Source organism: Glycine max, chromosome 16 (genome assembly GCF_000004515.6).
Source record: "Glycine max cultivar Williams 82 chromosome 16, Glycine_max_v4.0, whole genome shotgun sequence".
Lineage (NCBI taxonomy): Eukaryota > Viridiplantae > Streptophyta > Magnoliopsida > Fabales > Fabaceae > Glycine > Glycine max.
The window spans coordinates 25,857,121-25,867,658 of record NC_038252.2 but is presented as its reverse complement, the minus strand read 5'-3'; the positions used below and the strand labels follow the sequence as shown (position 1 = coordinate 25,867,658).

The window sequence follows — 10,538 nt, the reverse complement described above, 5'->3', positions numbered from 1 at the left end:
ATAGGAGGTCTTGTAGCCATTTCATTTGGTTAAAAACACTTGCATAATCTCTATAACACCAATCACGTTGCACATCGACATGGTTACTGATTCCATGAGAAAAATGTATGATCTAAGTCATCTTTTATTTCAATGCAATTGCTTTTTTCATCTCTAATTCTACTTTCAATGACTTATGTTTTGCCTATGACTCCTTCATTTCCTAGGACCCTTCTTCTATCTATGTTCCTTTCTTTTACATTTAATTGTTCATCTTTCTATAACTTTTTCTTTCTTTTATTGTTTTTTGAAATCATTTTCAAAATTGCTTAATTGGATATATCTCATAAAAAATTGTATATTTTACATACAAAACTATATTTTCTTCAAAAGGTGTATAATTGTTAGATTCCTTCAAGTCTGTTAGTGGAAATCAAATTTCAATGCATTGTCTTTTTAACAAAGATTACTATAGAATTCAAATAACTTGATTTTTCACAACTTGATGTGCAAGAAGCCGTTGATTCAAATAAAAAGAATTCACATCCTTGAATCATGTGATTCTAAGTCCCACGAACTCAAAAATACTTTTATTTGTTGACTAGAATCATTGAGTGAAGTTATCTTGTAAGTTTTTGTAAGTCTTTGAAACTTATTTTCAAATTTCCAACATCAACACCATGTCATTCAAAATGTTTATTGTGTCATGCTCATGTGACAATCTTTTTTTTTGTCCGTCTCATATGATAATATATTAGTTGCATTAGTAATTTGCTCACGAAAAGCTTAGACTAGAAAAAAAGGAGAAAAATTAAAAGGATAAACATAAGCATTAATTATTGGTTAAAGTATGTATGTCATTCTTGTAAATTTTTTCTTTGTTTTATTTTTTCTAAAATTATAATGTGTCAAATTTTGGTCTGAAGTAAGGTTTTTTTATATTTGAACCTACATAGGGATTTTTAGGAGTTAATAATTGTCATAAATTACAGAAAATTGTCATAAATTGCAGAAAAGTGTCATAAATTGAAAAAAATGTGCAAATATGTTTCTTGTATTTTTTTCTCTGTAGTTTGTGGTGATTTTTTTGTTATTTGTGACGGTTTTTGATCCTCAAAAATCATATTTAAAATTTAAATTATAAAACCATCACATATAAGTTCAGATATAGATGAATCTTGCTCATAATCAAAATTTGACATATTACAATTTAAGAAGGACCAAAACAAAAAAAAATTGTTGGGACAAAATTCTAACTTTTCTTATTTTATAATGATATAAAATATGTTAGCTTTAATTATTTTAGAGGAGGAAAAACATATTATTTTCATAATTTTATTATGCAAAACAAATCATTAATGAATCCTTAATGCATCCATCACTCTTCAAAATAACCGAAAGAGTAGTAAGAGTTTGTATATGATCCTATTGTGTTCACATGTAGACAAGGTTGACCCTCAAGATCGTCTAGAAGAGTGACGACACTAGACCCACGACTAAATGAGACTTTTAAAAAAAAATCATAATTTTGTAATATTTTTTCTATATTATTATGTATTGTTTTATAAATAATTTGAAGTTGTTATTTATTTTTCTCCTTTTTCATTCAAATTGAAATGTGACATTTTATTAAAAAAATCACTTTTTTAGTTAATTTTCCCAATGTTATTAAAAAATTCATATTGATTGATATATATATATATACACACACAAAAAAAATCAAAATTATAGTGAAATTACTATTTTTATAAATAATAAAATGTACCTAAGTTTTAATATGAAATGATATTTTATCAATGATAGATGATAATGATGAAATTAGAAATTTTTTTTGTGGGACTAAATATAAAGAATAAATTAAATCATAAATATAATTAATATTTTAAAATATATATTTATACCAGTTTATCCGAATTCAATAAAATTTGATGAGAGTACGAATTAATTTCAAAAAATAATATCACTTCTTTTAATCATTTTTATCTTTTGCATGAACACAAATGAGGAGAGTCAATTTAATGTTCTTATTTATCTCTTTGTCATACCTACTTTTTATATAAATATTTATATGAATGTAATTTTTTTAAAAAGATATAAATTAGATAATAAATAATAACATATGAGTAATTTAAATAGACAAGGGAAATTGCTGTTTTGTAAGAAAACTTTTCCATGCCACATGCACGAAAGTGTGTCTTCTCAAAAACATTAACATATTTTTTTTATTTTTTAATTAATATTTATTTTAAAAAACAGTATCCATCCGCGTATGTGTTCTCGTGTTTCGTGCATTCTTTCCTTCGTGCTAAATAACACTGCCGATTAAAAATTAATCATATTTTTTTAGATTTATTAAAATTATATTATCTGTTTAATGGAATAAAATATATTTTTTATGATACTATGTGTTTTATTTTCAAATAATTAAATATAAAAAAATATTATTTGATATTTCAGCATAAATTCATAAGATCTCAAGACCCATCTTTAAGTATTTAATTTTTATTATATATAAAATTCTCTTAGAACAAAAGATAGTTATATACTGGAGATAAGATTAGTTTGACTTGGAGGAGTACCTCACATAGAAAAAAACAAATACTCTTCAAAATCAAAACACATTTCCCATCATCTTTTTGTACGAATGACAATAATACAAGAAATGAAGAAAGCATAGATACAAATTTGATCACGCAACAAAGAGAGCTTTGATCTGTCCAATTAACATGACCTGGCAAGACCCAAATTAAAGTAAAAATCGTCCTGTCTAGTAGTCTATGGACTGGTCCATGTCGTGGAAAAGAACCAGCGGTTGAAGATTCAAACGTTTGTTTCTACATATATACCATGTTCAAACGTTGCGGTGCGCCCAGAAGAAAATCCAAATGGAAGAAGGTGCTAGTAGCACGTAACCGCTACACGATAATCGCATCTCACACACATGGGTCGGGTCGGGTTGAACCGCACCAGAACCCAGGCGCTACACAAGCCGTTGATCTGTATCCGTTAAAAATAAAAATCCACGGCCACAAATGCAACCATGCAAACCAAAATAGGGAAGCTAGCGGTGAACCAAACTTCGAAACCACTGCACAGAGTGGTGGAAGACAAGTTCATTTCCCTGTTACGGACATGCGGAACCTGCGTGCGGCTGCACCAGATCCAAGCCCAGATAGTGACCCACGGACTCGAGGGAAACGATTACGTCACCCCGAGTTTCATCACAGCATGCGCGCGCCTCGGTGGAATTCGCCGCGCGCGAAGAGTGTTCGACAAAACGGCGCAACCAAACGGCGCCACGTGGAACGCCATGTTCCGAGGGTACGCCCAAGCCAATTGCCACCTCGACGTCGTCGTTTTGTTCGCGCGAATGCACCGCGCTGGCGCGTCCCCCAACTGCTTCACGTTCCCCATGGTAGTGAAGTCTTGTGCCACTGCGAACGCTGCCAAAGAAGGAGAAGAGGTTCATTGCGTTGTAGCCAAACGCGGCTTTAAGTCGAACACGTTTGTGGGGTGCGCGTTGATTCACATGTATTCATTGAGAGGGGGAGTGTTTGTTGCTGATGCTTACAAGGTGTTTGCTGAAATGCGCGACAAGAACGTGTTCGCTTGGACAGCTATTGTTGCAGCACACGTGGCGTGCCGCGACATGGTTTCCGCGCGGAGGCTCTTCGACCTCGCGCCGCAGCGTGACGTGGTGCTGTGGAACGTGGTCGTTTCGGGGTATATCGAGTTGGGGGACATGGTGGCTGCGAGGGAGCTGTTTGATAGAATGCCGGACCGCGACGTGATGTCGTGGAACACCGTGTTGAGCGGTTACGCGACAAATGGCGAGGTTGAATCGTTCGTGAAGTTGTTCGAGGAAATGCCTGTGAGGAATGTTTATTCTTGGAATGGGTTGATTGGAGGGTACGTTCGGAATGGACTATTTAAGGAGGCTTTGGAGTGTTTTAAACGGATGTTGGTGCTGGTTGAAGGTGAAGGTAAAGAAGGTAGTGATGGTGTGGTTGTTCCTAATGATTACACCGTTGTGGCGGTTTTGACAGCGTGTTCGAGATTGGGGGACCTTGAGATGGGTAAGTGGGTGCATGTTTATGCGGAGAGTATTGGGTATAAGGGGAACTTGTTTGTTGGAAATGCTTTGATTGACATGTATGCGAAATGTGGGGTTATAGAGAAAGCTCTTGATGTGTTTGATGGCTTGGATGTGAAGGATATAATAACTTGGAACACTATAATTAACGGCCTTGCCATGCACGGCCACGTGGCCGATGCTTTGAGTTTGTTTGAGCGGATGAAGAGGGCGGGAGAGAGGCCGGACGGTGTTACTTTTGTTGGGATTTTGTCGGCCTGCACGCATATGGGGTTGGTGAGAAACGGGCTTTTGCATTTCCAATCGATGGTTGATGATTACTCGATTGTGCCTCAGATTGAGCATTATGGATGCATGGTGGATTTGTTGGGAAGAGCTGGTCTTATAGACAAGGCTGTGGATATCGTGAGGAAGATGCCTATGGAGCCAGATGCGGTTATTTGGGCAGCGCTGCTTGGGGCGTGTAGGATGTACAAGAATGTGGAAATGGCAGAGCTGGCACTTCAGCGGCTCATTGAACTTGAACCCAATAACCCTGGAAACTTTGTCATGGTCTCGAACATTTACAAGGATCTAGGAAGATCGCAAGATGTCGCCCGGTTGAAGGTCGCGATGAGAGATACCGGGTTCCGAAAAGTGCCGGGATGTAGTGTTATTGGGTGCAATGATAGTATGGTGGAGTTCTACTCCTTGGATGAGAGACATCCTGAGACAGATAGTATATATAGGGCATTGCAGGGATTGACTATTTTGTTAAGATCCCATGGATACGTTCCAAATCTTGTGGATGTTGCTCATGCAAACTGAATGAGGTGGGAGGTATTGTGAGTATAGTCATCAGTTCTTTGTGATCTGGCTCACCATCCGAAAGACCCAATCAATTCCACAGGCCAAAATCAAATCTTTAAATTCTGGGTCTGTTTTGAAAATCAATTCTAAGGCCTTTGAAATAATGAAATGGAAAAATCACCAAGTCTTTCATCCTGCATCGGCTTTCGATCAGAATCGGTTATGGTATATATCAAATGTCAATTGCTTAGTAGTCAAACTGGCAATATGGCAACGGTTACTTCTCCATGCCCATGTCTCCGTTATTAGCATTTGGCTTCACCAGTTCTCCTGAACTTGAACTTGAGACTAGGGAAATGCATGTCATTTTCCTATTTAACAGTCATGCCATTTGCCATCGTTGGAAAAATGTATTAGTTACACAATACTTGTTTTGATTCAGAAAAGAATACAAAGCTTTGAATTGATAGATTATACCGAATAAGATGCTGAACTGACTGCTCTGCAAATAAACATTTGCCTTTCACGGCATTATCTTTAGGAGTAGTTTCAAATGTCATTTTTTGTTTTTCTGCCGCAACGCAATTGATGAGTAATAAAATCCTGATTCCTTGAGTAGCACTTGGTGCTTAATTTTTTTTTTCTTTTTTACTGATGTTGTGCTGAGATGAGTAACGTTTTCTAGTTTAAAATTTTACTGTTAATCTCTTGTACAAGAACTAGTAGCGTCCCAGATTGGCAACAGCATCTTGGCATTCATCATTATCAATTAGCTGTTGTCTCGGCCTACATGACTTGAAATTGTCTACGTGAGGTTCTAAATGGGTATCCGATTGGATCATGTTTCGTTGTTAAATTACTTTTCTTTCTTTTTGCTTTTTTCTTTAAACCCTTGATGAAAGAAATTAAAGTTTTGAGTAAAGAAATCAATCTCTGCCCAAAACGACCAAATTGAAGATGTTTGAACTTTTGGAACGTGCACAAACCGATATGGTGCACATGATTGATATAAACATTAGCCCATGAAACTTTTGAGCAGTGAGCAAACTTTGAAGGTTTCTTATTTGTTAGATAACAAAAAGTGGGAAAGCTATCATGTTAAACAATAAGCAATTTGTAGTTATAATGAGTTCAAAATTTTTTTGGTTTCCTATCTTTTGTGACTGAAAAATCTTGAATAGTTAAGTTATGGGATGCATACCCCAACATGGAAGCTTGAGTCTTCGACCACATGAAGTGGAACATTATTGCCTATAATGAAATTACGTATTTGGGGGACTACACCAATGATAAAGCCAGCAATCTGTGAGAAAAAAAAAACATTTATGTGGAGAGTATTTGCAACAGTTTTAAGCTGAAATAAATAAGATCTGAAATAATGTAGTTTACTAATGTGGCAATGCACGAAACCTCGTGAATTTTAGCAAAGTAAATGTCCAAAATCCAAATCCATCATACGAATTCTCTGTACCATTAAAAGTATCTATGGATCTAACTTATCTAAGACTAGTGGATTCTATGTTACTAAGTAAGAACCAAATATAATAAGTGAATGATAAACAGGGAAAAGATGATAACAAATTGTTTCCAATTAGGAAATGAGCACTATATCATACTGCTCCGAGGGTTGATGGCGCAAACATGGATTTGAAATTTAAGTTTCTTGAGATCATCCTCAAGCAGTGCTTTATTTTACTTGGGAATGAAACCTGAAAAAAAAAAACACCAACACATGATTATGACTACATTTGGGCCATAAGACAGATGAAAAGAAAAAAAAACAGAAGCTTACAAAATGAACATTCTTGTGTACTCAGTGATATGCATCATGTTATTGCAGTATATTCGGTAAACTCTGTTGCTTATAGCCTATAGAGGCAGATTGTAGACGAATTCAAATGACAAATAGTTTATACTACCTAAACTGGTTATAATATTCCTAAGTTACATGTTATTATGTTTCTAAAGAGACTTGAAGTGCTAATTCTGTTGTCAAGATTCAATTTGAACTCATTTATACTACCTAAACTGGTTATGCTTATAACAATTCACTGTGGAATGAGAAAGATCTTAATTAAAATGAAAATTTCTAAAAATAAGTCCATTACAAGAGTGCTAGTAATATATTCATATATATGGTTTCCAATACACACTTTATTATCAAGTAAATTTTATGTGGGCCCTACTAACTTGAGAGTGGGCCTAGATTCTTCGATTGTACTCACATGGAACTTATCTAATAATAAATATGATGATAACACAGTTACAAAGAGTGTGTTTTTAATATTTCTCTTAAGCATTGTATATAAACTCTTGACTGTTTAAAATGCAAATGCTTCTTAAACAAGGCTGAAAGGAAAACTATTCATAAATTATAATCAGTAAATAATAGAAACTTTTATAAGGGAAGTTTGTAGCAAGCCTCACTTTTTCCTCTGAATTTGTTTCAGGTAGCAGTATGGTATATGCATCATCCATGGTGTCTTTTGTAGGATAAAGTGTTTCTGAAAAATTGTGTGGGTGTGACTCTGATATGTCTGCTGAAGCCTTCAACATGTTGCTGTCTTTGCTTGTATTGTCTTCTTTTTGAATTCTACTTGAGGAAATCCGCATTATGTTGTAAACATATGACCATAGAAAAACTACTCCAATCTAAAAAATAAGCTTAGAATCAATTATAGCCAATTAAGTTTAGAGAGTTGTTACGGTACCTAGAGAAATCTAAGTGTTATGGTAAAACTATTTTTCGGGTCAATAATTGAATGAAGCGAGTTTCCCAATAATAATACCAAAATCCTTAAATTTCCGAGGGTACCATGAAAATTAACTTGTTTTCTTGTGTAAGTTCACACTATTTCAGCACTTGAAACTTCAAAATTAACATGTTGCATACCGCCGTAGAAACTGCAGCATAAGCCATACCATATTTGATTGCAGAGACCAGGTTCTCCAAAAGGACTGCCTTTCTGTTTACATATAGCGGGAATAATGATCATAGTCAGGCTCCCTAAATTTCCTGTTCATATCAATCTAAAAAATGAGCTCAACAATAAATTGCATCAATCAACTAATGATGCAAAAATTTGATGCTCTGATAAAAATAACAAATTGCAAAGATGTATTCTCAGTCTAAGTAGAACTTTTGTGGGTACAACAAGCATATGATTTGGATGGATTTTTATCAAATTAATGGATGAATCAGATTTTTTAAATGAATTTTTAATGGATTAATGGGCTCTTTTCATCCGATCCACTATAATCCAAATCAAAATTTTTCCATTCCATCTATTTTGACATCGCTAGATTATCATTAATTACAAATTAGGTGGCACGAACCTCTTGTACAAGGAACTCCTATATAACATTAACATCATTTAGGATAATTACTTTCTTTTTTATATTTAAAATCTTCAGAATTGTTGAGAGACAGCCTAGACTAGGACAGAGGACAAAAATACAGAATCAATAGAAATATGAAGGGTGACAAGTTTGATTTTTCAGTCTCGGGTAACTTTATTCGTATATACAAATGAGCTTCAAGAGTAAGATAGAGAAACTATGAAGAAGCATTTTTATCTTAATGACTTAAGATTGGACGTGGTTCCTCTCTCCACTTTGTGCAGTAAGAGAAACGCAAACAGGTCCCACCTTGGTCTGTGTCTTTCTCTTTCTTTGTCGCACCATCCAGCGGGTGGAGAGAGATTATAAGTCCAAAGAGTTAAGATTTCTCAAATGTACTATTAAAGAAATGAATTCAAAGTCTGTGTTTACTAGGCTATGCAGATTACATGTGTTGTTTCCTGCATTCAATTATTTTGGCAGAGTTCATACTAGCAGAACAGCAACCCAAGATTAGACCTTCCATGCGTTTAGGAGGCTTTGTCATTTTAATCAAAATCCATCCCAAGGCCGAGCCTAATATAAATGTGCCAAGAATATTCACCGGCATGAATCACCTAAAAATGAGAAGAAAAAAAATGTCACAAAAAGCTGAGTAATTGCACATAGAAACCAATCCTCAAATTAGAAGATGCACACAAGATTACATCATACAAACAATACTATAACTTAACAACACTCTCAAAAGTAATCGTTTTGGCCAGATTGCTATCCACCAATGATGGATTAAACACATAAAACACAAGCTGCCAAAGAAAGAGCACCGTATTCAGTAAGCTGCACAAGGAAAAAGAGAAAGAAAATAAAAGAAAATAGATTTTCAAGTATTTCTTTTTATCAGCATAGATTTTCAAGTATTACCTGATTCACTTCCTTCCTTGCATCTTATCCCAAGATTGATATGTTATCCAATGCAAGAAACTGTTAGTAAATATTTGTTATATAATTTAAAATTTATAAAAATATATTACTTATATTAATTTTATTTTTATAAAATAAAATATTTATTTTAGAATCTGGTACATGTAACTAGAGTTCTTATTTTTTAGGATTTTGTTTTTATGGGTCAATTTAATTTGTTATGCTTGTTTGTTTGTTTTTTTTTTTTTTTTTGAATGTTGGTTTCCAACGTTCACTAGTTGTGATAGTTTTATTTTAAGTTTTTTTCTACACAAGGGTCTATGTCTATATCTTTCTCATTCTTTGACTAGTAGATACAATTAGAAAAATAATTTTGCATTTTTCTCTAAATTTTTTCTCTTCATGTTCCTATCAAAAATTACTTTTTTTGAGAGAAAGAGCACTGTTGTTTAGAAAGTTCAGGAATTTTTTCACTGCACACGATTGAAACTAATGGGATGTTGTATATTAAGAGAGGAGCGTAATTAGATTTTTCTACCAGTGCAGTGAGACCGTTTTTTCTCTAAGGATAGTGTTTGAGCGTTTCAGCCCAAGCTATTTAAAATTATTTTCCTTTGTGTTTATTGTATGTTATATTGTATTGTTAACCCATGTTTTGTCATATTCTGAAGTTGTATTGTTATTGTTGTTCTTTTATTTAGTATGAGGTTTTACATTTTCTTCTCATTTATTTATTTATTTTATTTTATTTTCTAATAGTTTGAGGGAAAAATTCTACTTTCTTCGTAGTCTTGTCTGCTGTAACATTTTGTTTTGTCAAAATATCTATCATGGATATGATTACGTTCCTTTTTAGAAAGCATGAAAAATTTACAAGTGAAAGCTTTTTTTGTTGGCACCAACAAATGAAATTTTGGCTTACTGAATTGAATTTATACTCTGTGGTTTTTAAAAGAGAAATAAAAACTTCAACTTGTGACGATGAGAATCCTAAAACTGCCCAAATATAGGGACCTATGACCAGGAGTAGGACCAAACAGTCAGTGGATACCCTCCAACCAATGATAGCAAACATATTTAACAAGGCCCAAGTGAAGAAGGATGAAGGCCTAAAGGTAGATACACTACTAAGAATGTTAAGGGTGATGCTAGGTGCACCCAGCATTATTGCTGGTGCACCCAACATTTTTTGAAAATGCCAAAACTGCCCTCCGTTGTCTTCTTTTAAAAGCTATTTTTTTGTGCAAAAACATTAGCGCAATGCTTCTTTCGTACGGATCGAGTTGATCCGCAAGGTTGATACGGATCAAGTTGATCCGTATGTTGATATTAAGCATACGAATCAACTTGATCCATAAAAGCCTTACGGATCAAGTTGATCTGTAAGGCTTTTACTTGATTCGTAAAAGGCTTACGG

General features: G+C 34.2%; 1 protein-coding gene and 1 pseudogene across 1 annotated transcript; one reads left to right on the top strand and one right to left on the bottom strand.

Moving 5' to 3' along the window:
• The first annotated feature begins 2,584 nt into the window (after nucleotides 1–2,584).
• LOC100818133 (pentatricopeptide repeat-containing protein At3g29230) lies at nucleotides 2,585–5,479 on the top strand. Its single transcript, XM_003547842.5, has one exon. It carries the CDS (start codon nucleotides 3,020–3,022, stop codon nucleotides 4,877–4,879), a length of 1,860 nt encoding a protein of 619 aa, XP_003547890.1. The 5' UTR covers nucleotides 2,585–3,019; the 3' UTR covers nucleotides 4,880–5,479.
• Nucleotides 5,480–5,996: 517 nt separating this feature from the next.
• On the bottom strand, nucleotides 5,997–9,155 carry LOC121173715 (protein PIN-LIKES 3-like; annotated as a pseudogene).
• Nucleotides 9,156–10,538: the final 1,383 nt, after the last annotated feature.